Source organism: Rousettus aegyptiacus, unplaced genomic scaffold (assembly GCF_014176215.1).
Source record: "Rousettus aegyptiacus isolate mRouAeg1 unplaced genomic scaffold, mRouAeg1.p scaffold_m13_p_5, whole genome shotgun sequence".
Classification (NCBI taxonomy): Eukaryota; Metazoa; Chordata; class Mammalia; order Chiroptera; family Pteropodidae; genus Rousettus; species Rousettus aegyptiacus.
In genome coordinates this window covers 4,838,644-4,865,387 of record NW_023416308.1, presented here as the reverse complement: position 1 = coordinate 4,865,387, position 26,744 = coordinate 4,838,644, and the positions used below count along the sequence as shown (strand labels likewise).

At 40.8% G+C, this 26,744-nt stretch overlaps 1 protein-coding gene across 3 annotated transcripts in view; it reads right to left on the bottom strand.

Annotated features, from left to right (window-relative positions):
• Positions 1-1,987: 1,987 nt before the first annotated feature.
• Positions 1,988-26,744, bottom strand: part of ATP2A2 (ATPase sarcoplasmic/endoplasmic reticulum Ca2+ transporting 2) — a 46,837-nt gene continuing 22,080 nt past the window's right edge. Inside the window, exons 6-21 of one of the 3 annotated variants that reach the window (XM_016149666.2) lie at positions 23,219-23,299; positions 21,380-21,465; positions 19,728-20,192; positions 16,148-16,236; positions 15,643-15,745; positions 14,711-14,842; positions 12,906-13,028; positions 12,590-12,808; positions 11,456-11,791; positions 10,223-10,443; positions 9,605-9,807; positions 7,997-8,082; positions 7,587-7,720; positions 6,876-6,993; positions 6,675-6,795; positions 2,096-2,797 (exon numbers count right to left, since the gene is read on the bottom strand). In XM_016149666.2, coding sequence (XP_016005152.2) covers positions 2,784-2,797; positions 6,675-6,795; positions 6,876-6,993; positions 7,587-7,720; positions 7,997-8,082; positions 9,605-9,807; positions 10,223-10,443; positions 11,456-11,791; positions 12,590-12,808; positions 12,906-13,028; positions 14,711-14,842; positions 15,643-15,745; positions 16,148-16,236; positions 19,728-20,192; positions 21,380-21,465; positions 23,219-23,299 — 2,531 coding nt within the window. In that variant the 3' untranslated portion in view covers positions 2,096-2,783. Of the gene's footprint in view, positions 6,796-6,875; positions 6,994-7,586; positions 7,721-7,996; positions 8,083-9,604; positions 9,808-10,222; positions 10,444-11,455; positions 11,792-12,589; positions 12,809-12,905; positions 13,029-14,710; positions 14,843-15,642; positions 15,746-16,147; positions 16,237-19,727; positions 20,193-21,379; positions 21,466-23,218; positions 23,300-26,744 lie in introns of all 3 variants that reach the window. The other 2 variants (XR_001597503.2, XM_036221519.1) reach the window with 2 other exon arrangements.

The following is a 26,744-nucleotide window of genomic DNA, read 5'->3' as shown; positions in this document are numbered from 1 at the left end:
AACATTTCACCAAAGTGAAGCGCTTGACCAAAGGATATAGATGTTTAAAAACCTGATGATGGCAAATCGTCCTCTGGAGACTGGGCCCGTTTAGCCACACCATTGGCATGAGTACATTTCCTAATGCCAGCTGCAAAGGAGAGCAGTCTCAAACTTGATTTCTGTCAATCACAGGTGAAGGGAATTCACTGTCATATGCACATCAAATCTATTTTCCTAACTCTAGAGAGGTGTATTCTGTTTTGGAATTTTTACAATTTTATGTAGTCAATTTATTACTCTTCTTCCAGGATTTTGCGTCATGCTTTCCATCTTCCATGTTCTCATTGTACTTTTATGGTTTGCTTTAAAAAAAAAACAAAACCTGACATACTAACAGGCATCGTGATCACCTCCATACCCAAGCGTTACTGATGGAGCAGCCCTGCCCGCCTGCCCTCCTGGACCCAGTCACCATCCCATCCCCTCTCTCATGGTTGGTGGCTCTGAACTCCTTACTGAACGGTTTTTTCACTGGTCCACTTGCAGGTGAGGCGTTTACACCCAATGTAAAGCTACCTCTGGCTCAGTTCAGCTGTTGTGTGCGTGCACACGAGACTTTCATGCAGCTGTGCACTGACGTACGCTCTAGGGAATACGCCTTAGCACAGGTGGACAGAGGCCCATGGGCCAGGTAAGTATTGCATGATGCTGTTTTGTGTATTTTGAAGTTGGTATGCTGCTTCACTATGCAGGGAGATCAAACTCTGTTGATACCTGCAGTTTGTTTTCATTGCTGTGGTTTGATTTCAGTGTGTCTCAAAGGTACTTACCTGTTTTTCCTGCTGTTTGTTATTTTGGTTGTTTCCAATACTTCTGTACACATCTTAGGCTATGAGGAATTCTTTAAGGTAGGCCTGCTGGGTTGGAATGTTAAGAGCATCTGTGTATTTGCTGGATAGCTGGCCGTTCTGTTTAAGGAGGGCCCATTCCCCCATCCTTGGCATTAGAACTATTTTTTTCAGTTCGTGGGCATGAAATGGTATCTCAGATTTTAATTTGCAAGTTGAACATCTTTTCATATTTATAAGCCGTTCAAGTTTCCTTTTGTTTATGTCATTTAGCCATTTTCCTTTTGGGGATGTACTTTCATTTTTCAAATCTTCTGATCCATTTGCAATTGGGCAAGATGACCACTGACATAACTTTTAGCTACTAAAATACCACCCATTTGATTAAAATGCCTGTTGGTATTTTCATGTATCATTAACGTCAGTTCTCCCCAAATTAAACATTCCTAAGATGTTCCCAGGGATCCACTAAGGCCCTTGCTGCTTTTTGTTCACTCCTAGGTGTTTTCCCTGTTCGTCTGATGGCCACAGCTCCAGAAGCAGTGCTAAGTGGTGGGCAACAGTAGACGGTGAGTGTAATTCTAGTGTTTCATTGTTTATTTTTCATTGTCATAAAATGGGAGTTGCAAATAGTCAAGAATGGATGTTAAATTTTACCAAGTGTTATTATCTGCATCTGGAGTCAGCTGGCCTTATGTTTATCAGGTTTACAGAATCAATTGATAGAATCACATCTATCTTCGCATTCCTGATTTTTTTAAAGTGATGAAATCACTTCAGGGAATTTAGAAAGGCCCCACCCCTGGCAGATAAGCACTAAGTAACCATCACCAACAGGAATGTAGAATTTTATATTTTGTATCTGAATATTAGAAGCATCTCTCCACTGCCACATCTCCAAGCTGCTGTTTAATCATGTTAATTAGCTCTGAAAACCCCTGATGCCACTAGGCTCTCCCCATACTTGAAGGGAGACAGAGCCAGGGCAGGAATATTTTATAAACCTTGTCACATGAACAGACCTCCTACCACTCTGCTCGACCACCCAGAAATCCAGTCCACGAAGTTCCTGTTCCTCTTGGGCACGTGAGGGTAAAACTGCTCCACGTCCTCATCTGCCCCTACCACGGGAGAATAGTCACCACCACACCGTGAACTTATCGTAGAATAGATTTATTTTCCTGAAACCATGTCTGTGCAACGCTTGTTGCTATCAGCACAGAAATAAACAACTGCTCTATTTACAGTCTAAAGTCAAACATGCGTTGTGATAAATTGACGTTTAGCATTTTATTAAGATAAATGCATCACAATATTTGTATTGCACCAACATCTGTCTACTGCTTCTGATTTCATTAAATAAGTTACATTTAATACAGTGCAAAATAGCTGTTTGCACACTCAAAAAATAACTGGTCATGAACTGGAGGCCTACATTTTAACCATTCAACACCTGTAGTGTTTTCAATATTTATAAATAAGCAGTACTGTACAGGGCCAATTAAAAAGTAGCATGTTTCAATGACACCGGAGAGAAATCTGGCTACTTACAACTGAAGGCATGCATTACAATTGAATATTGAATTTGTACATTTATATAAGCTATGACATTTTGCACAGAGAAACATGGAGACTTGGCTGATGGCTTCTAAGTTCTTGGATGAGATTTCAGAAACTCATTCTTCTTGCAGCAAAGAAACCAAAATTCTCTGGAGAGGCTTTCTGATTCATTAAGCTAAATTGTACACTTTTGTAATTATTTTGATTTAAAAGCTAAAAACCCCATTGGTAATACACATTTCCTCCACATAACACACAATGAGTTGGGGACTTTTTTCTACTTTCCTCTCCCCCCAACATCAATCATGCAGAGGGCTGGTAGATGTGTTGCTAAAAACGCACATGCACGCAACCGAACACCCTTACATTTCTGCAAAATGGTTTAGGAAGCGGTTACTCCAGTATTGCTGAAAAGGAAAGAAAGAGGAAAGGAATCAGCTTTACGAAATATGGGGAGGAAATGTTAAGAGTAACTAAGATTAACAGTGACAGATAAAAGGAGCTATTTGGTTTTGATCTTTTAAGGTTTCAAGACCAGCATTTCTGATTAACTGTCCCTGAGGCACTGCCCACACAGGGTAGCGGCTAGAAGCACGAGCTTGGCTGCACACACTTCTCACGTCATCCAGCTACAGAGCAAAGTCCCCCCACCCCCCAAGCTCACAGGAGAGTCCCACCAGGCAGACACTTAATTGCTTCAGGTGTAACAGGAGAGAGATGGGAGAGGGAAGGACAGTTCTTCAGTTAGCAGTGTAGAGGGAAGGGAGTGGAAGCAGAAGTGAGCGGTGTGGCCACACCAAGCCTCTGGTGCCCTCCCCCGCCCCTCCCCAGGGGCAGCCTCCAGGCTGCAGGCCTCGCTCTGCCCAGTGGGGGGGTGGGGAGGGGGGACGGGCGGCGCTGCTGTACGCACTGCTTATCACCACTCTCCTTCAAGAAAGAAGGCTGCAGGTGACCCTCACTGTTCACTGCAGGGTGGTGGCTCTGACAGAATTTGGTGGTTAAATTAAAAAGGCAATGGTGGACTTGGCTTTGAGGACGCAGCAGGCTGTGGCTCTGGGCTGTGGGCGGGTGCCTGGCAGACACGGAGCAGCTCGTGGCCTCATACTGCTGAGAGCTGCCTGCCATGCAGACCTTCAGCTGGAGGGTGAGGTGGTAGCAGCTGCTCGTGAAGGAGGCTGGCAAATGCCCTGCTTGGCCGTGGGCTCACACAGCTCTCCTGATAGTGCCTTATTACCTGCATGGTACAGGTGCAGAACGAGCTGCTGGAGGTGTCCCAGGGAGGGGACGCGTGAGACTGCCATCTTCTGGGCAAAGCCGTATCAAAGAGGCTGAGTGAGCATGGGGTGGCAAAAAGCAGACTGATGGGATGCGCTGAAGGCCCAGCCAGGGGCAAGTGTTCCAGGCAGGAGCTGCCTGACACCGCCTGCATGGCAGGTCTGCAGAAAGCAGCGCCCCATCCAGCTGCCGACGGTGGCAGAACAGGCACCGGGCGAGGGTGGGGGTGGGCAGCTGCCGCTCGCTGCAGCAGGGAGGCCTGAGCCCAGGGATGCGCCCACAGCGGAACCACCGCTGAGGAGGCACTGACGCCATGTTTTTCAGAGGCGAAGCCTGAAGCAGAGCAGACAAGAGGACCTGCTAAGGCAGCAGTGTGTCCTCCCCGCTCCCAGCTGTCTGGGCTGAGGGAAGTGGTGCCCACACCGCCTCCGTGGGCTGGACAGGACTGAAGCTAAGAAACCACAAGGCAACGGCCAGCCCAGGGCCATCTGAGGCTGAGCATGTCTCCTAGAGCGGCCCACACCATTCAACTTATTTTGTAAAGGCCGCTGAACGCAGGAACTGAACCGGGAAGATTCGACTATTCGGTAAGTTTGGTTTCCGTTGACTAGCTCAGCACCCGACAAACTCACACACCCCGTTTTGGTTTATAGCCAGGATGTACTCCTTGCATTTCATCCACTTGGCCCATTTCTTTTCATACCTCATTATGCTAAACATTCAAACCAACCTCTCCTTCCTCTGCACGAGGCCTCGGTGAGCCAGGCGGGACCCTGCATTTAGTCTCCATGTTCCACTTCTATCTCCTTACACTCAGACCTCAGGCCACAGCAGCACCTTGTCCTGCTTGATACCTGTTAACTTTCCCCCAGACTCCCAGATTCACATCGCGTCTTCTGGCTGGCCCAGTACCAGGGCCCAGGGACCCTCACAGCAACACTCAGAACCTCACAGGGAGGGAGCTGCAAGCCCACTGAATACAAGCGGCTGCCTAGTTCGCCTTCGCAACAAAGCTGCTAGTTTCCCGGCTGAGCAGAGCCATGCCCTAGTAACTGCTTTAGCATACCCTGGACAGAGAAGACAAGTCTCTGCTATAAAGAATGTGACTCAGACGGTGAAAAAGGTGGCTTATTTAAGAGGACCTACAGATGCACAAGTTCACTAGTTTAGTTACTTGCTTTCACTAGCATTTTAATGAACCAAGGTTCTGGGACAAGTCCTTGCAACTAGCAAAGATCAAAAGAAACACGTTTTTATGACTCATCTTAGTGCTAGCAAAGGACAGCTCCCTCAGCCTGTCAGTCTGACCAACGCATAACGAGTGTCTCTTCCCTCAGGCCCTCCCGACCTCTGGCAATGCCAGGGTGCTAGGCAGCTAGCCTGGCCACGTGTGCAGGTGGCACACGCTGCATGCCCACTGCTCTCGGGGACAGCCACAGAGCACAGCAGTGTCTGACGCGAGGGCCTTATTCACTAGTCATACAGCTAGCTCACTTGGTGGCATTCGCCTTTAGGCTAAAGCATGTGAATTCCAGAGAATACTCACGTTAGTTGATGGATGTTGGAAGGCAATGGAGGAAAACACCGCAGTTAGGACTGTTAATGCCTTATACACTGTTGGTAAGACTGATCTGGAACATGCGCAAACATTTATCACACTAAAGGTGGTGGTGGTTAGTGCCACATTCAAATAAAAATAGTTCTATACAATATGTTCATTTGGTCATGTGCTATTTACAGATTTTACAAAACACATACACACAGATAAACACACACACACACACACTTGCCCTTATGTTTTCTACACCAGGCTAAAACAGGCCAGCAGAAACTTGCATAAAATGTGTCACATATGACCATTGGTGCCTATGCGTTAACAAATAAAATTCCTACAACTACCTATGCAGCAGAACAGGATCCTTCTTCCCCTCAAGCACAATAAAACCAAACATCTGCGCTAAGAACTTAAGAGAGAGCTGAACACATCTATCATAGTTCAAGCTAAGCCACTTGAGTTAAAAACAAGACAGTTATTTTCTGTCCATTTAAAAATTTTATTTTTTAGAACTAGATTGTGAAGTGCCACTGAAATAGGCAATGTTGGTAAAACAATGTCTGTTACAGTAAAATACACTACACATTTAAATAAATAACCTTAAAAACTGCGTGAGGGGACATGAACCCAGTCAATTGAATCTGAAACAATGTTTTCTGCACAAGCGAGAACAGGCATACCTCTTAAGACTGATGTAAACAGAACCATCGAAATCCTACAGGAGAAGCAGCTGAGTGGGGCCAGGAGTGGGGGGTGGGGGTGAAGGTGAATGGAGTGGGGGAGGGAGTGGCAAACCAAAAATACTGACTGAGGTAGCAGTACTCTGCCCAGTGCAGAAAAATTGGCTTATGAATAAAAATTAGACTGTGATCTCAGATTGAATCCAGATGATCATGCAAAAGACAAAATCCATGCTATTTTGTTTTAGAAAAAACCACACACATTCATTTCCTAAAATCTGCTGCCAATTAATTTGCTGACAATGTCTGCTGGCTCAACTTTTTTTTTTTTTATACAAGGATGAGTATTAAACAGAACACTGTACATGCTTTTTCATCTACAAAAAAATATTTGCATAAAATAGTGTTAGTTCTCTGTACATGTCAATGGACACTTTAATTATGTGTATAAAAAAGGAAAATCTTGTCCCACTGGAGTCAGAAAAAGCAAAACAAAACCTAGAGTATGAAATCTCCATCACCAGCGAATTATGCTCATGTGAAATTCAGCAGAAATAGACAGTTGCTTTAAACAATAAAAAATTAATTGATTAAGTTAAACATCTTCTTTATGTAAAACTGTCAGTCAAGACCAGAACATATCACTAAAGTTAGTGTCTGTGCTATACACCCAGATCACCAGGGGCATTATGAGCAGCACGAACGGCCAGGAAACCCCATCGGTGCATGCCGAGAACGAGCAGGCTTTGGTGGTGGGCTGCACACACTCTTTACCAGGTTCCAGGTAGTTGCGGGCCACAAACTTGAGCGTCTCATCCATTAGAATCACAGGCAAGGAGATTTTCAGCACCATCAGCCACTGGGTCAAATTCAGCGGTGTGATCTGGAAGATAAGCTGAAACACAGACGAGATTTGTCAAGCTCCCAGACTCAGACAGGCAGCCGGGCCCCTGCCCCGGGCCCACCACCACTTACCGGCAAGGGCTCGACGTAGAGGATGAGGAAGTGCAGCGACATGGACAGGCAGATGGAGCCCACGAGCCAGATGTTCTCCCACGGGGGCATCCTCAGCAGGGACTGGTTCTCAGACAAGCTACAGAAAAAGGAGAAATACAGGACATAGGCCACCAAAAAGGCCAAGGCAGGTATCACAGATGACAGACTGTTTTGAACCGCGTTTCAGTAAGGAAGCAGCTAACTTGGCACTGCCCACTGACCTATTCTACTAAGTTTCTACTGTGGCAAAGTTAAGGAAGAATGTTCAGATGTAGGACAAACTTCCAATTTTAAATCTAGGCTTCGGCACAGCAAATTCCATTTCATTGGGTTCAAAACTGCTCAGTTGCCCTTGACATTTTAGGCTATTTTGAAATTTCCATTTTTGTCACTGGCTTAATTGGATGACACCACTTGTGTCAATGCTAAAGGGAAGGAGAGCCTTCCCCGTGGGCACTGGCAGATGGGGCAGTCAAGTCCCTATTTCTGTCCTCTACTGTCTCTTAAGGAACACGTGGCTAAGCCCTCCCACTACTTCCTGGAGATGATGACGCTTAAGCTTAAAAACCGGTGCTGCTTGTTCTCCTTTCTTTGGGGGAGGCAGAGCAGTCCTGTGATCAAGCGACCGTGACACGTGCGACTGCAGGCTGGCGGAGCTTGGGCCCCAGCTTGCCGAGAAGACTCACTGACCTGTTGAGGGCGTTGCACATCTCTATGGTTACTAGAACAGAGAGCGCCATTGTCATCGGGTATGGGGATTCAAAGATCGCACAATCCACTCCTTCAAAGTCCGGGTTGTCCTCTTTACACTGTAGGAAATGGCTCTGCAACAAAAGCCCAATCACACCCCTCAGCCAAGTGCATTTCCTCAGTCCACGCCCCAACTCCACACTAGGCCTGGAACGCAGAGCCGCACCAGACCTCAGCCCATTTCCCAGAGAAGCTGGGTCCTCCGAAATAATCTTAGATGCAACTGCTGATTGATTGAGACTGAAGATCATCTGACAGGCTCCCAAACCCAGAACGCTCAAAGGCAACCTTGTTTGTGAGGGCTCACAGCGCTCTGCACCCAAGGTACAGAATGCAAGGTGGCTACATACCAGCTGGTAGAAAGACACTCGTGGACCGCCGTCAGCAGCGATGAACCACCACGCAGCAGCACCCACGGTAGCAGCGCCAACGTAACCTGGGGACACACATCACGATGCTGACACACTGCAGCTGCTGTCTCGTGGGCCCTCCCCAGGACAGACACAAAGGACATGGCATGTCAATGGTCACTGGAACCACCTGTACAAAAGCAGTTAGACCGAGCGAGGGCTCCCGCAAGGAGAGGGGCTGTGGTACAGAAGAACCAGGCAACTTCTCCTCCAGACTCTGTGAGGAAAAGCACCTACTGGATTGGCAGGACCTTTCCACCAGCTCGCCCTTGTCTAAGTAGCAGCCAATACACATCGAGGCTGCGGGTGCATCCTCCATATGGCTGTGCCGCGCTGGAAGGACCAGGCCAGGCCACCCATGACTTATAGGCAGACCAATGCTGTCGACGCCGTCCACTATGCCATCTGCCCCCCACACGCCCGGCAGAGTATGTATGCGGAGAGGCTGTTAGCACAGCTAGTGCAGAACACAGCAACCCGGCGATGCCTGAAGCTGCATCTGGGACCAGCGCCTCGCCAATTACTTTTGAATTCAGCAAGTTTATTCAGCAACAGGAGTAGGGGAGAACACAGGGACTTGAGAATAAGGGAATGTCCCAATGTGGAAGCGTCCACCAGAAGACACACGTGCACACACCATATCACCCAGCTGTCACAGGGCAGTGGCAGGCAGCTCGTGCCCAGCGTAAGGCCGCTATGCGGGTACCGACATGGAAATTACCCAACAAGCAGGGAGAAATACAGAAAGACACAGGGTCATGCAGCATGCCGTCACCTGTGAAAACCCATGCATGAGATGTCTGTCTGAGTTTCTCTGGAAGAGCACGAGAAACAACGCTGGAGGGACTGGCTGGTTGAGAACTGCCCAGGCGTGTTTTTATTTTATTTTTTTTAAGGTGAGGCAACCCTTGGTTGACCTCACAGAGTCCAAGAACCTTGTCACCTTACAATCGCTTATTTTATTTTTTATGCCTATAGCACCTGGGTCTTCCTAGAAGGTGGTCTCCCATCTAAGTACTAAGATTTTTTTTTTCAATTTTAAGTCATGTTAATGTATTAAAACAAAACAAAACGCCTGTCTACAGGGTTCTAGAGAAGTCACTTAACCTATCTGGGCCTTGCTTTCCTAACCTATATAATGGGGAGGGAACCAGCACCCCAGGACAGGAGGATGAGGTCTCTGCAGGTGGCACACAGAAGAGTCTGAGCCGCTGCCAGGCCCCACGTACCTACCTACCACTGCCGATGCGCACACGGGTCCCTTCTACCTCAGCAACATAAGGCCCGAACTATCCCTGTGTCCCATTGCCCACAGGTTAAATCTGAAAATGTCACTCTCAAAGGCCCAAGGAAGGATGAGGATGCTAAAACAACAGACCAACTTTACTGTAAACTGGTCACAGCTCATTAAACAGCAAGAGGGCACCCTCCGCTTTTTGCTATTCTAGTATGGGAATAGAGGGAAAATGTCCTTTTAAAGGGATGAATTCACAAAATTTTGGCTCACGAACACTTTGTTTAAAAATCAACAGTATAAAAACTACTCACAGCCAATAGCCAGGTAGCGAAAGAAGAGCCACCCGCTGATGAGTGGCTCCTTTGGGTTCCGGGGTGGTTTACTCATGATGTCCAGATCCGGAGGGTTGAAGCCCAGCGCAGTGGCAGGCAGGCCATCTGTCACCAGATTGACCCAGAGCAGCTGGACAGGAATTAAAGCCTCAGGAAATCCAAGAGCTGCTGTCAGGAAAATACTGTTTCCACCCAAGGAAAGAAGAGAAAGACCCCAAATTATTTGTGGTCACTATTCAAGTGGTATTACCTTGTTCTCCTCCACAAAAACAATGGACAACAATGGATGCTTGAAATAATGTTTTTTTTGGCAATTATAAAACATTAAACTCAATTTCAAATTAACGCTAACTTTAAGAAGGTCAAGAATTTTATGTTACTTTATATAGTTAAACTCATTTCTGTTAAAGGCAGCCCTCCTGAGGCCCGAAGTACCTCTGCCTGCAGGGGTACTACTCTCGCTTGGCCTTGCCCTCCCGCCCACCTTGTGCACAAGGACCAAAGCTGCTGTCTTACGAAGAACAAATGTGGAAAACTGACCATCACAAGCCCTGATTTTAGATAAAGGAATACAAGTGATTTGTCACAGGGACCCACCAGACAACTTCTCCCACATTTGACGAGATGAGGTAGCGGATGAACTGCTTCATGTTGTTGTAGATGGCCCGCCCCTCTTCCACGGCAGCCACTATGGTGGAGAAGTTGTCGTCAGCCAGAACCATCTCAGAGGCAGTTTTCGCCACTGCGGTGCCAGAGCCCATGGCGATGCCGATCTCAGCTTTCTTCAGAGCAGGCGCATCGTTCACACCATCCCCAGTCTGGAAGGGAACCCAAGGACCCGAGAGTTGGTTTACACACACCTGTCACCTTACATACACATCCCTGACAAAAGTTCAGCCATCCTGAAACAAGGGAAACGAGTGGAGCTGTGGGCCTCTGCACAAAGAGAAGAGAATTTTCGTCAAGCTGGTGCCACAAAATCCATTTTACGCCTGGGAAATGTGAAATTGCCAGATAAGCTTACTGCAGCAGCTTCAGAGGAAAGTGGAACAAAGGGGACTTCACATACATCTGTTATTTTTTAACAAACCAACCAACAAAAAAACAACCTATAGGGCAGTCAAGATGGAGAGAAACCTCAAGTAGAAGAGGTGCAGACTGCAAAACACAAACTCTGATATGCCATTTATACAGGTCAAAAGTATCCACAAACATGAAAAGTGTTGTCTACAGATACAACCCTATCATTCCCACGTTGTTTTTTTATACTTTACTAAACACCTGATACTGAATTTGAAATGGTGGTTTCCCCTGAGAGAGGGAAGAGAGAGGTGGGGGGAACTGGGGAGTACATCTGTTAAAACAACAAAACTTCTTATAAGTTTTATGGGCAAGCAACAGAAAGCAAATACAGCACAATGTTAACACATCAGCGAAAAATCACACACGGGGAAGAACACAGGAAACGCTTCCACAGGCGGCTCTTAAAGACTGGCGTGGCGGTGCACCTGATCTCAGGCAGGGTTATCCAAAGACCGTGACAGAACACAGATTACTTACATTCCGAGTCAATTTTTATCTAGGTATCAACAGGCATTTTCCCTGTGACTGATTCAGAAGGAACGTTAGATCTTAAACTACTCTAGCATCTTCCCTGCATGCAACACACAGCATGCCAAACTGCTGGTGAACAGAATCCCAAATAAATAGCCCAGATCATGACAAAACCCAAAAAATTCCAAATCTGGGAGCTATTACTATAAATGTAATGGTCAAAATTAGAATTGTCTATGTTTGTGTAGTGAGTCACCTGCACAAGTCCACACTCACCATAGCGGTAATCTCATCAAAGGACTGAAGAAATTCTACAATTTTAGATTTGTGGGAAGGTTCGACTCGAGCGAAACAGCGGGCATTCAAGCAGGCATCTCTCTGGGCTGAAGGGCTGAGCTCGTCAAATTCTCGACCTGTGAAAGCCTTTGATGTCACATCCTCATCCTGCCCGAAAATGCCAATGCGGCGACAGATGGCCACAGCGGTGCCCTTATTGTCCCCCGTGATCATGATGACCCGGATGCCTGCTTGCCGGCACAGCTTCACAGAAGAGGCCACTTCAATTCTTGGAGGGTCCAGCATGCCCACGCAGCCAACAAAAGTCAGATTGGTCTACAGCAAAAGAATCACCTTATTCTTAAAACAGGAAGTTCTAATTTTCCCCTTGTGTAAAACATGGGCTAATTATATACATTAAGAGCAAAGGGTTCTGCATTTTCTTATGCCAAATTCTATAACTCTGACTCTAAGATTAATATTCACACTACAGATATAAAGCCAACGAAGAATATTAATTCTAACTAATTGGAAATGATTAAAAGTATCACTACATCGCTTCTTGGCCTTTTAGCTAAAATCAAATGTAAAAATATCACTACATTCTTGTTACCAAATCATTAACTTTCACAACGATACTAATCTGAAATGAGAAAACAGTCTGAGGAATAAGAGCATTTTTATACTGGCCACTTTTTTGTTGTCCACAGGACCAAAACTTGTTCCTTATTCCTTTCATTTGATGCTTCAGAAAGTTACACACCTGATAAAAGAATTCTATAAGCAGAAAAGTAGAATCTCTCAAGTTGGGTATTTTGACCTTCAATAACTAAAAAATGTTTTAAAATAGTCTCAATTCTGAAAATATCTTAATTTACATGAGTTGCAAAATAGGTTTTACAAGCTAACTTAGCTCAAGTCTTGATAACTCTGAAAGTAACAGATTTGTGTTAAATTGTTAACTACGTATGTTTAAAGCAGCAACCTAAATTATGATGCATTTGGCCTGCAGAAAAACGAACGAACACCTCTTTCTTGGCAAAAACAAGACTCATTTGACCTTTTACCTAAGGACTGCTGTTTAAATACAATGACTGCGCAGGGTGTGGGTGAAGAAACTTTTCACTAGCTCACCTCATATTTAATGAAGTTGGCAGAGTCCTCGAGGTTCATGTCCTCTCTTCTCAGCGGGCTGTCGTGAGTGGCCAGAGCCAGGCATCGCAGTGTGTCACTGCCGCTACCCCATTCCCGAATGACAGACATGATCTTCTGTTTGACTCCAGGGGTCATAGGGACTTTCGTACTTCCAACTCGAATGTGGGTACACCTGTCAATAACACCTTCAGGAGCACCCTGGAAATGTTACAGATTTAGATCAATTTTATTTATTACGCTCATTCAGGATCCTAATCCTGTTAAGAACGTCTCAATGGCAATTCACTGCACTTGCCTTCACAAACATTTTGCTCATTGATGTCCGGCTTGGCTTGTTCGGTGAACAATAAACCGACATTGATTTTCGATCACGTGAAAACTCTAGAGTAAATTCTTTTTTCATCAACTGTTTAATGACCTATGAAGAGAAGAGAAACAGAATACTATTGGATGAGTTTCTATACATTTTTCACCTGTTCAGCAAATATTCACTAAGCACCTAATATGTGACAGGCACTGGGGATACAACAATAAATGATAAACAATCCTGCCGTTATTTGTGATGGTTAATACAGTTAATGCACCGTTTTTAAGCTCCATAGTGCTCCATGTTTCCCTTCATTGAATAGTCACAGGTTAGAATCAAATGATTCTAAACCTCGGTCTCTTTGAAGCCGAGGCTTCAATGTGCCTCTGAGGGATTTAGTCACACCAACTGACAGCAGATGTGTCAATGTGGCTTTGCACCCTCCACCACTGCTCCACACTCATCACCTCTGAACGTTAAGCTAGTCTGAGTTGTGGTACTTCTGTTTGAACACAATGCATTACAGTTCTATATATTATTAGATTTGATCTGTCGATGTTGTACTGAGAATCTTGACATCTATATTATGAGGAATATTAGTTTGTAGCTTCCTTTTCTTGTCGCATCCATGTCAAGTTTTGGTATCCCTGGCCTCATCAAATGAGTTGAGAAGGGTTTCATCTTCCTTTTCCTCACAGTCTCTGTAAAACTAGTATTTCTTTCTTAAGTGTTTGGCAAAACTGGGCCTGAAGAATTTTTGTGGGGTTAGATTTTGAATTACAGATTCAACTAATTTAACAGATACAGGATTGTTCCATTTTTCTTGTGTCAGTTTATAAAGTTGTGTTACTTGTGATTCTGTTGCATCTTCCAATTTTCACATGGTGTGTTTTCAACATTGTTTTCAACATTGTTAAAAATATTTTCTAATTTCCACTATATTTCCTTGTTCACCTATGGATTATTTAAAATAGTACTGTTTAATTTCAAAATACTTGGGGAATTTGCTCGATATCTTTTTGTTGTTGATTTCTAGTTTAATTGTATTATGGTCAGCAACCACCTTCATGATTTCAATCCTTTGAAATTTTCAGTCTTGCCTCATGGACCAGCTATATATGGTCTATTCTAGTGAATGTTCTTTATGCCTTAGAAGTACACATTACAAGCAGCATAAAAGAAATAAGGATTAGGTCAAGTATATTATACTGCTGTTCATATCTTCCATATCCTTACTGATTTTTTTTTATCTGTTTATCAATTATTGAGAGAGGTTAAAATCAAAATCGCCAATTTTATAATTGTGGATCTATTTTTCCTTTTATTTTTGTCAGTTTTTGTTTCATGTACTTTAGATGTACCATTATAATTAGGGTGCTAAAGGGGAAAATAAAGTCAAAAGAAAACTTTAAGATGAAAATACTACTATTATTTCTCCTTCGATGGTGAGTAAGATCCAGTAGGTGGAAAATGGATAATGCAGGAGAGATACTGGGGCTTATTGCACGAGGAGCAGCTGGTTTCTGCTGGGAGCAAGGACAGTCCATTCACAGCACCATGGGAGAAGGCAGAACTTGTGATCACGGATGAGTGCATGTGGGAATTATCTACTGATTATTTTTATTTTCTTCAGATAGCTAGCCAGATCATTTTACCTAAGAGTGAATATAGGGAAGGAGGTATCACAAGTTTGAGGAGATAAAGTATATAATTCGTTGTCTAAGATAGTAAGGAGAAAATATGTGGTATGAGTGATGAGCAGCATGAACAACACACCGAGTTCAAATACTGACCGAGTTGCAGGCATTTGCTCGTTCTATTTTAGAAAGACCCTTCAATTCGGTATCAAATACATTCATCTTCTCTACCAGGCAAGTGAGGGCAGTCTCTGTAGCTTCTCCAACTTTTTCATACACACCCTTTGCCTGTATTGGTTAAAACACAGAAGTGCAAAAAGGGAAAAATATTAAACAAGTAAATTTTTCTTTAAGAAAGACTTCTTCAGAGAAGGACATCTTGTCCTCCACTGCATCATTATTCTACGGACCATTTCTGTTCTACTCTGGGGCACATGATCCAGAAAATTAAAAATCTCGTCAAAGCATAGGTGTGCATTTTATCTTATTTTTTAAATTTGATTTTTCATGTCCCTTGATTATATGAAGCCACTAATCATAGTATTAATTCATATATGGCTTTCAAATAGTACAGAGTTTACATTGTTACTTATGGGGGCTGGCATACCTTTTAGATAGAAACCAAAGGATTTATCTTACTATTTAAATTTAAAAGGGAGGAGAAATGCTTTCTGTTAGTTAAATTTTATATCATTTTATTTTCATCATCAAAACTACCCTCCAAACCTCAGCTTGTTCTCAAGGATATTAACACTTAAAAAGCGAGATCAAGTCCCTCTACTTTCAGAAAAACAATTTCTACCCAGGTTTTACTCCTTTATAGTAATCAAACTGTAAACAGATGAGAATATCACGTAAACCCCAACTCCTAGTTAAGTAATAACAGTACTCTGACTGAGTATTGTATGAAAGGCTCTCAGCATTCTTTGGCTAGGTCCTGCTGACCTAGGCTCTTGAATGGAAAGGGGAAATAAAATCAGGAACCCTTACTTTCAAAAAGGAGGAAGGAAAGCTGGATTTTCATTCACCCACCCCACCCTTGAACTAGGAACAGTCAGGTCTAGTTTCTTATTTATAAGGAGACTTACCTCATTGTAATCCAAAGCAGAGTCATTACAAAGAGCACAAATCGTTGCCAATTCTACAAGACCATCATACTGATGACATTTTACTGGTTTATCATCTTTATGCCTGTTAAAGAAAAAACACTTTTAAGAGCACAGCGTGGTCATCTCTACTGATTTTTTATTTATTTAACAATATAAATAGAATTTTGGGAACAACAGACTGGCAAAAGAATTTGAGTGATGGATCTTAGAAGTCTGCTGCTGGATGTTTCTCTGACATCAGGAATCAGTAAGTAAAGACCAGAAATTCTTAGTTCATGAAATTCCTCCACCACTGCTATCAGTAAAGAACAAACAGAAATCATGCTTAAAAATTTAGGCTTCAAATGGGAAGCTACTACTGTAGTAACTGACACCATGAGCCACATTCAGAAAGCTGTTTTAACTTTTTTAAGGCGCACTGAAAATCTATACGAGTACCAAAATGCCACAATGATCCTTTAAATGACAGAAAGGGTTCACTCACACTTCTCCAAGAGGTGCATATGTTGATCCAGTTATAGTAAATTCATTAAGGGAACAAGTGTCACCTTCAACTTTGTCCAGAATGAACATCTATGGGGAAAGAAAAGTGCAAGTGTTTAAAAGGTATAAAAATATACTAGAAAAACAACCTCTGCTAAGACAAAAAGTCTTCCTTATTTAAGAAAACAATGTTAATGAAACTTATTAATTGAAGCTCAGCACCAGAAGTATCGCCCTTTATTCCAACGAGATGCTATTCAAGACAGCCTTCCCCAGCCATCTAAGGATCTGAGGACCGACACCACTGGGGTGCTGAATAAACAGTAAGCAGCAGTGGCACCAAAGATACAGACGACAACCCACATGAAACCCGAGTACATGGACTATGGGTCAGCAGTACTCCAGAATGCTCCAAATTCCAATTTTCAAATGGCTGGCTCAGAAGGTGGTTATTAGGCAGTCCTCCTGCCTTGGAGCCAAGAGTCTGTGAAGAATAAACTCACATTTCAGAGTTGCATCAACATTCCCTGAGTAAAGATAAATTGCTTCTCTGCTCCTTCCCACTTATTTTTATTGTGGCAATAGCTCATTTTCTATGAAGCGCCACAACTCCATGTGTACAGTTAAGGAACCTGCAGAGCTGACTCTGGTATTACCAAGACAATACAGATGAAGCATGCTTAAGAAAGAATTCTTAATTTTATAGAATAAGGTGATGTGAGCTAGTTTCTTAAAGATAAGATTTTCTTGGTTTGCTTTCCAATTATAATTTAGAAGTCCAGTTTGGAAGACTAAGATTTAGATTTGGGTTTTCATTGCAAATTGAAACTGTCAAGACCTTCTCTTACACACTTACACACACACACACAGAGTGCTACTTCAAACCATACTTTATATCATGCCAAAATCTCTATGAAATATGAGCAATTAAGAATATGATCAAGCTGTTCTTCGATAAGGAATTTTTAAATGTTAAACTGAAGTAAAAGAAAACTGTGTTAATATTTAAAACATCTTTTCAGAGCATCCCAACTCATATCTAATAAGAAAATCAGCTATCTTTATTTTAAAATAACTTATTTTGCCTCACAATATTTGCTTGTTATAGAGCTCATACTTCTAAATTCCAAAAGCTTCATTTCAAAAGTATACTCAGAACTCAGATCAACTGTGGAAGTGAACTAAGACTAGGAGTAACTACAAAATGGTTTTTCTTTAAAAATTCAAAATACATAAAGGGATTTAAAACACTGGTGTGTTAAATGAGGAAAAGATTCAAGTCCAAGGTCACATGCAGCAAGATCACTAACTCCAATAATTTTTTTCTAACAGATACAACACCTAAAAAAGGAAGCTTGTCAAAAAGCTCTTTCCAAAGATGCTTTAACATTTTACAGAAGAGGAAATGAAGGACCAGGGAGGTTAAAGGACATGCTCAAGGTCACACAAGTATTGAGTGGAAGAGAGAAGACTGAGGTTGAACTTTCCTATAAGAAAATCCAAATTTATCTTTGTATTAAAAGTTGTGTGACCTTTAGACATGCCACAGCTCAGAGCCTTAGCTTTCTAACCTATTAAGCAGGATTCCCATATGATTCAAATAAAGTCACATGTGAAAATTTAACTGCACCAAGCAATATCAAAGCAAGTTGCCAGTATTATTACTACACACCATGCCTTTTCTTTAATGATATTGTTTATAAAAAGTGAAACTCTCTGGGTCTATACCAGAGTCCAAAATATTCTAAGAGATTCAGAATTTTAATCCACATTACTAAATCTGAATGCAATTTGGCATTTGAGATTGGGAGCCAGTAAACCATTTAGGAACTGCATGATGAAAGCATCCTTAAGTCAAGGGCAGTTATGCAATCCACTGCAAGACACCTCCTATAGAATACTGATTAGCATCAGCTTTCTGTCACCAAGAACACAACAGAGGCAAGTTGTTTCTTTAATAGAAGAAAACATTTTAAATAAAACAACTTAAGGGAAAATGTAAGAACAACAAAACATTTTATTATGGACTCTTTTATTGAGTCTGAAATCTGATTTGCTGCTAAGACTTTGAAATTAAAAAAAATTTTAAAGGTTACAATTTCACATACTGCTTACTTTCATGGATATAAAGGTTTATTCCAAGGAATAAGATTTTAGGCTAAGTTTAAACAATTTCCTGGGGAAAACTGAACAGGTAACATGAAATTCCCTTTCTCTCCCCACAAAAATTAGCTTTCTCCCCACAAAAATTAGCTTTTAGCCTATACCTAGCTTTTAGCAGATTCGTACAACCTTTGCTGGTTCCAAACAATGAGAATATAGTTAGCTCAGTTAAACCCCGAATCTACTAAAGAAATCCAAGACAAACCAGAAGCTTACCAACTCGAGAGACAGAACACTCCAATCTGTTTTAAACACCTGTCCATGCATTCTACGTCTGGGTTTGGACTACAAAAAGAGTTGGGTGTATGTGTATATAAAAATCGTCAAGAATTTAAATGTGGCAGGATAAAGATTCAGAGGGTTTAACTGTATTAAGACGAAACCGATTTCCAGTGCTATGAAACATTATTCGAAACCGGGGATAAGACCAAGAGGACGACCCCATGTCCTTTCGGTGTCTTTCAGAAGCAGTAAGAGGCCCAAAGATTGAGTGTTCTAGGAAAAAACTATTATACTTATTCATAAGGGCCCATGTTACGTAAAATTATGGGTTTGTGTCCTATAGGAAAGATAACCTAGAAGTTTTACTGCCCTATAGGATATTAACCAGTTTTTGTAATCTAACATACAGCAGTTCTATTCTAATCTTGAGCATTTCCTCATATGCTCTTGTAATCAGTTTGACCATCTTTATGATTCCCTGATCAATTAATGAGTCAAACAGATCTCTGACATATGTCAACTAAATATTTGTATAAACTGTGTACTTTTTTGGAAAATTATACTTTGACTTCTAGAAAACTGTTTAAATATAACTTGGAATTGAATTATATAAAAGAACTTAACTCATGATATTTCTTTAGTTCTTATTTTTCTAAGGGCAGGTTTGAACAGTTTATTTTACCAAGTGATTGTCAAAACAATCTAAGAAAGGAAAAGATGAACACACAGAACAAAGTTAAAGGCAATTATTTACTTTTCAAGAGAAAAGCCTGTCTCAATGTGTTATGGAAAAAAATTTGGGGTAGGTAGGTATGTAACTAGCTGCTTTATAGAACTCTCCTCCTTTGAAGCTTGTCTGTTAACATACAGATACAGACACTTCGAAGACAAGGGGAGCAGGGAACTAAAGGGGCATAGTCACCTAATGTTTATAGGCAGCCCAGCTACTTCCCCAATACAAGTTTATTGGTGATATAGATATCCTTTTATTTCATGAAATAGTTTTAGGAATTAAATGATTAATTCCTCTGAAGTATCAGAAATTATCTTGGGCTCAGGCTACAAATGCAGCCTAATCTGTTTAAGGCACATAAAAAGGTAGCGAATTATAAATGGAAAGTTTTGATGGCATGAGGACATATTCTTAGGATAAATAAACGATCAACAGGAAAGATTCTTAAACCACTCCCACTTACCCTGCAGACTGACATCTGGTTTGTTGTAAGTGTACCAGTCTTGTCTGAGCAGATAACAGAAGTACAACCAAGGGTTTCCACAGAAGGGAGGCTTCGAACGATGGCATTTTTCTTTGCCATTCTGCGAGTTCCAAGAGCCAGGCAGGTGGTGATGACAGCAGGCAGACCTTCAGGAATGGCTGCTACAGCCAGGGCCACTGCAATTTTAAAGTAGTAAATAGCACCTCTGATCCAGGAGCCTCCATGAACCGGGTCATTGAAGTGCCCAATGTTTATGATCCAGACTGCAATGCAAATAAGGGAGATGACTTTGGAAAGCTGTTCCCCAAACTCATCCAGTTTCTGCTGGAGGGGGGTTCTCTCCTGTTCTGTTGCCACCATTTCATCCCGGATCTTGCCAATTTCAGTGTTAACTCCAGTTGCCACCACTACTCCCATGGCTTTGCCAGCAGCAATGTTTGTACCCTAGGACAGAAACAAAGAACTGGGTATAAGATTAATACCATACCCAACTCAAATATGGACTAGTAAACTCAGACTCATGTGGATTTGCACTAGAGAGCCAGTCACCCAACTCTGATAGAGTAATAGCTCATGCAGGCAGTGTGGTACCTCCTTGACTCTCCATGTGGTACCAACTCTCCCCAGAGCAACTCTACACTGACCAACCTGGAATCTCCATTTGTAACACTGAGCCTGGCTTGCAGACTAGCTTTGGGCTGGAGCAGTGCTCTAATCCTGCAGTGTTCTCAATTTTTTTCAAACTCCATACAGACCTTAACCCTAAGCATTCTCCACCTCTGGCTCTAACCCAACCTCCCCTACTTTCATCAACTGTAATAAGGGCAACCAGTAGCACCACTGGCTACCTTGGGGACCTCTACTCAAACACTGGCATTCTGAAACCAATGAATTCAGGTATGAGAGTTCTCTCCCCACCCCACATTAATTTCTAGTGTTGGAATGATATGGCTTTGTTATTTTCATTGTAACTCTATAGCACTTTACGTACTACGGGTGGTTAGGCTACCATACCAACCCACAGAAGCCCACCACCTGAAATATTTTAAACTTTGAACAAGTGAAGTTGTGCTCGCTTCAGCAGCACATATACTGAACAAGCAAAGTCTATACGCTTTCCAATTTTTTATTAAAAAAAAAAATTAACAGAAAAATTAAAGTAGTATAATGAACATCCATTTGAATTTCACCTAGACTCACCAATTATATTAATGGTTCGCCACATCCGATTTCTCTCTTAACACATACCTTATTGTGAACCCACACAGGTATCAAACACATCATTTTGAAAACATCCTTTATAGGTTAAGCTTTTTCCAAATAAATCTACTTTTCTACTATGATTACAGATGAAGAGTTCAAAGATGTGTGATCTGATCTTTTCATTTTAATCTTTGAAAACTTGTCAAGTAAAACAAAAGGCATCTTAGTCACATATTCCACCATTATATGTTCTTGATGATTTGACGACTGAGACTGACTACGAAGAGTGTGACTGTCCTTCAGAGTAATAGCTAACACTTTCTGAAGTCTCACCACTGAAGGTAGGCAGTGGGAAAAAAAAAAGCTATTTGTAGACTTGAAATTCTGAGAATGTCTGCAAATAAAATCACATTTGATAAAGCACTTACAGAAAAGAGCATGTTCTTCTTGTCTTGGTTGACAGCCCGTGGGTCGGGCACAGGGTCAGTGTGCTTGATGACAGAGACAGATTCACCTAAGCAGGGAGTGAGACAGAGGGATCATTAGACCTGTGCAATCCACATCTAGAACCTGGGAACCCTCATCTACACATGCCACTGTCACTCTAAAGAAAAAGAATAAAAGGCCCAAGTCATTAAAGGAGGTAAACTAGTAAAATTTAATAACAGAAACTAATATCAGAGCAATGTCAGGATTAAAGTCAATACAATTTCAAAATAAAAGAACTTAATTTTGAAGTAAAACCCCAGCCAATTATCTTTATTTTCTGGAGTAACTATTCAAATTTAGTTAATTTTCAGCTTACCATTTTATATTCTAATACTGTGAATATATACACACACACACACACACACATTTGTTGTATGCCCATATATTAACACACTCCGAAACTTTAAAAAAGGTAAAAGTATATTTACTTTTGGTGGACTGAACTCTAGATACACTGTATGAATAATGAGAATCATACACTTGGGAAGCCTGTTTTTAACAATGTCAAAGATGAGAAATAAAAACATTATTTTAGAAATATTTGCATGTACCAACTAGACCATTCTGTTTCAATGAAACAAAACTGAAAAACAGCAATCAGCAGTAGCACTAAAACAAGCAAATGGTACAAAGGACTACTTCTTAGAACTTTTACAATGTCTTGTTGAATTTGGTTTCAACTTTATGAAATACATAGTCAGCGTCAATCTGAGTGATGTAAAATGGCTCCGAACTGTTAGTTCAAATGTCAGGCAGCAAACTTCACTATTGACATTTGACAAAAACAATCTAGTTCTTCAATTTATCCTAAAACTACAATATAATTATTTAACAAAAAAAAAACTGATAATCAATAACTTCTATGGAAAGTTTTAAATGTAATTATTTCTGTAGACAGATTATGAGAATTTCATACATATAACCTGATTAATCCCCCATCATCTTACGGCTTAATCAGCGTCCAGCTTGTTTTGCTGATAATTTTTAGTAGATAAGCTTTTTATAAAGGAACAAAAAAATACAGAACCCAGGTAACTTACATCACCACCTCTATGACATCAGTTGCTTTTTAAAACTGATAATCAGATAAATCTTGATAATCTTTGTATTTTGTACTTACTCTCTATTTAATTCAGATTAGCATTGTGTTTAAGTTAATCTTCTGACCACCTTACTTCCCGTTAATATGAACCCTCCACCCTAGTCTGTGCCCTTATTAAACAAAAATGGGAAAATGTTCCAAACAATATCAAATCTAAGTGTGCAAACTTTAGGTTGTAAAACGTTCACATTTTGGGGGCGCTAACTTTTGTTAATTGTATATTTGATTATTGCAAAGTATGTTAAATGTGAGATTAGCTTTCATCCAACAACAACAACAAAATCACAGCTCTGGAACCTTTTTTCACTGCCTAGAAAAATAAGACTAAATAAGTAATTCACTTTCCACAAAACAGACAACACTTCGACCATAAGATTATTATCTCTGCTAACGAAGAAATTTGTAATGTTTTTTAAAAAGTAAAAACATAATGGTGCTTAGTTAAAACCAATTTTTGATAAAATTAAGATAGAAGCTTTATGAGATGAAAGCCGTTAATATTAAATCATACCTTTAAACCCCATATACTGGCAAAAAGTCAAACTGATAGGGCATTAAGAAATAAATATCTTGGAGAGGTTTAAGATGAGATATCATAAAGGGACAGTGGGACAAGAGGTGACTCAATTAGCACAGGGTCTGAGAGAGGCTTCAGAAATCCAATGACCTCACTTACCTGTGAGAATTGACTGGTCGACTCTCAAAGTAGTAGATTTGATGGAAGTTAATCTTATATCAGCAGGAACTTTGTCACCAACTAATTGAGGAGGAAAAAAAGCAGCTAAAGTAAGAACCCTGGCAATCATGTTACATAGAGATGAATTTGTCTCTAAATAAAACACAATTTTTAAAGAAACAGCCTGCACACAACACAAACATATAAAATCTGTTCAAGCAGTGGACAAGATAATCAACTTATCCACAGAATAATAAGAACTTCTGCTGGACAGACATAAGATTTGGATTACACCGGAAGGAAGAGTATGAAAAGTGCCCAGCATTGTGTTCCAAACACTAAATGAGTACACATCAGTGCCAACACAACTGAACAGTAAAAATAAATGTACAACAGCTTTCCCTGACTTTCTAAGAGATGATTAAGGTAGTTTTTGGAAGTCTTACACAAGGACAGTTAAAAATTAGAATAAGTCAGTACAGACTCCCCCCCACCCCCAGAATTGCATATGATATTTTTATGTCAAATCTTCATTTTCCACACTTACCCTACATACTGAATTGTAACTCTGTCACTGGTTATATGCAAACTGGCAAAACAACGAGTCTGTCTGAGAAGCAGATTTATTTCTTTGTTAAAACTTCAATTTTAGTTCTGATTTTTCTACATTTCAGAGCTTTAAATTCAGGGAGAGAATGATTTGCTTTCTGAACTCCGGTTCATGAAATGACCCCTTAGGCTAAGCATAAAATGTGGTCACGCAGTGGCACAGAGACTGCCAATACATAATCTCAAGAGGCAAAGATCACCCTCGCGTCTGACTGCAGGGACACACTGTTAATGTAAAACTGCTGCTGGAAATGCTTATGCAACAAACAGCAACATTCAGACTGAAGGAGCCAGACCTTTCACATTAATGTAATTCTGTTCACACTACTGTAAAGTAACCACATTCTAAACTTCAGTGACCTCCACCAGCTAAAATGCCCATTTAGATAAAATTTAAAATCAACTTAAATGTTTTTACTGTATTATTTCTGATTGTTGTACTTTTATCCCACATGACCCTAAACAAGAAAAGAATACAAGTTCAATAATGAGCCTATAAACCTAAATGGAAAATTTACTTTAAAATGTTCCACATTACGTCATGATCCTACAGGTGCAGAAAGCTCCTAGTGTGGCAGAGCTCACGACAGCCTATTAGCACTACCACACTTCCGCACTGGGGCAGCTAACGCACCGGCAATGAAAAACAGGGCATTTTACACCAAAAGTTTAACTACTTTTTCTATTTAAACAATTTCATATACAAGCCCTCCCTAGTTCATACTCTCATATACCTGCCACATTTAAGGCCAGCAAATCTAATATTCAAATTGAGGATAAACTAGTAGTAGTATCTTGACATTTATTTGGCTGTTTCAGTGGAAGCTCAGAGAACTTGAAATGGATGGAAAATGTATTTTTAAGGCAACAAATACCAAAGTTAAATTTCTTTTTTGGGTAACATAGTTAACATATTAGCTATTAGTTTAACGTGGAATCAGTTTAAGGTGTGTATATACATACACACACATACATATATAAATATATGCAGCATTAAAAATTATAATTTTACTGGTATAAAGAAACTAGCCACTGTTCCCCTAAAGACCTATTTTAATTATATGAAGGCTGCCTTCTTGCTATACAGAAATTATACTGATATACATTTAATTGCTGGCCAAATAGTCCAGAATGACTTAAATGTCAAATGCTAGTGAAACAAACAACCAGGGAAGCCCTTAAAAACTGACCTCAAATTCTCAACTTTTCTTCCATTCTACAGCAGCCTTCTAACTGGGAGACAATTACTTAGGCATTAAAAAAGAGGGATCTGGGGGCCTTTTATAAACTACAGAATCTCAGGACCCGCTCTTCATGTCACATTCAATGCATTTGGGGGTGGGGTCTAGAATCCGTATTTTAAAAAGTTCTCCAAACACACTAAAAATCAATACAAGGGAAAAAAAAAAAAAAAAAAAAAGAACCATAACAGACCCCTGAAGGATTGGTTTTCAACAGTCTTTACGGGTGCTGTTTTCACATGCCAAGTCTGCCAGTTCTAGGCCAAGACCCAAAGTCCTTCAACACTTGGGAAATGTGCTACCGTACAGTTGTACATTTACATTTCTCATTCCACTAGAAACTGATCTCTTTGTGGAATGGTATTAAAGAAGCATAAATCCCAACTGGTTTTAAAAACCTGCCATATTCTAGCATTCTCTTAACGAGACACACCCTCGCATCATCTTGACCAACCCATGTCCTCATTTTAGACAGAAAACTAAGGTTAAGTAAAGCTGTCTTGCCTAAGGAATCTGAATAAATAAAAAAACTTCCTTTAATTTGCTGTGTGATTCTGCTTTGTGACCTTTATGAGTCAATTTAGAGTCTCTTAGGAAGCAGGTTTTCTAAGCAGGTTAAAAGATCCATGAAAGTAAAGATTCAATGAATACTTTTCAAACTAAGACATAATTTTCCTTTGTCTGCAGACTTCTGTGGATTTCAGACAGGGTTTTGTGCATGAAGAGTAGGCAAAGCTGTTCTGATGATTACACACAGTCCTATTCTCCTGATGGGGCATGTCAATGCCCTTAGGGCGAGTGGTAGTGGAAAATTCTTACTCCTGCCAAGGGGATGTTCTGCAAGTTTTTTCCTCTGAAACTTTTTTCCTGTCTCTTGGGTTCAGTAGTATAATAAAACAATAAATTCTTTTATAAACTACCTTCCATTTGTTTAACATCTGACACTTTTCAAATCCAGCTCTTGGTTCCTTAATGATATCTTTAGATCTTGAACCTGCTATCACAACATTGATTTCCACTCTGGATAAAATCCTCAATGTATACATTATGCTAGGTTACCAAGAATGTAAGTAAATGTTAAGGAAATTATTACTTTGCCACATTTTAGAACTGAACACAAGCTTTATCTTAAAATCTAGAAAGGAGTGTTTATAAGCCATGATACTTAAACAATTTTACAATTTCGTCAAAAACAAATACTGGTGGTTAAAACCGGTAGAAAAGCCTTTTTATGAATTGGCTATACATAAGAACAAAAATTCTAATTTATTGTGGCAAATTCCACCAGTTATTCAAATCTTTTCTAAAAGAAAACTATATGTGAGATCAGAAATTACCTTCTAAATGCCACTATTTCTTAATTTAAATGGCTCTTAGGAAAAGCAAGCAGTAATTGGATTAATTAACCTAAATTACTTAAAACATTTAATTGTGACTCAAACATTTTCAATTTGTTTCTGATTTAAGTCATAAATTCTGTAGACAGGCAGAGTGAAAGTCTTCACTTGAGGTGCCCTACTTGCCTACCTACACTATTTCCAGACCTCAGGGTGAGCAGAGAAGAAACATTACAAATTGCCATTGTATATCATGTTTGCTCCCAATCGTTTTTTTTTTTTTTTTTTTGGGGGGGGGGTGGGATGGGGTGAAGTGGGAGGAGTATTATCTATGGTGAG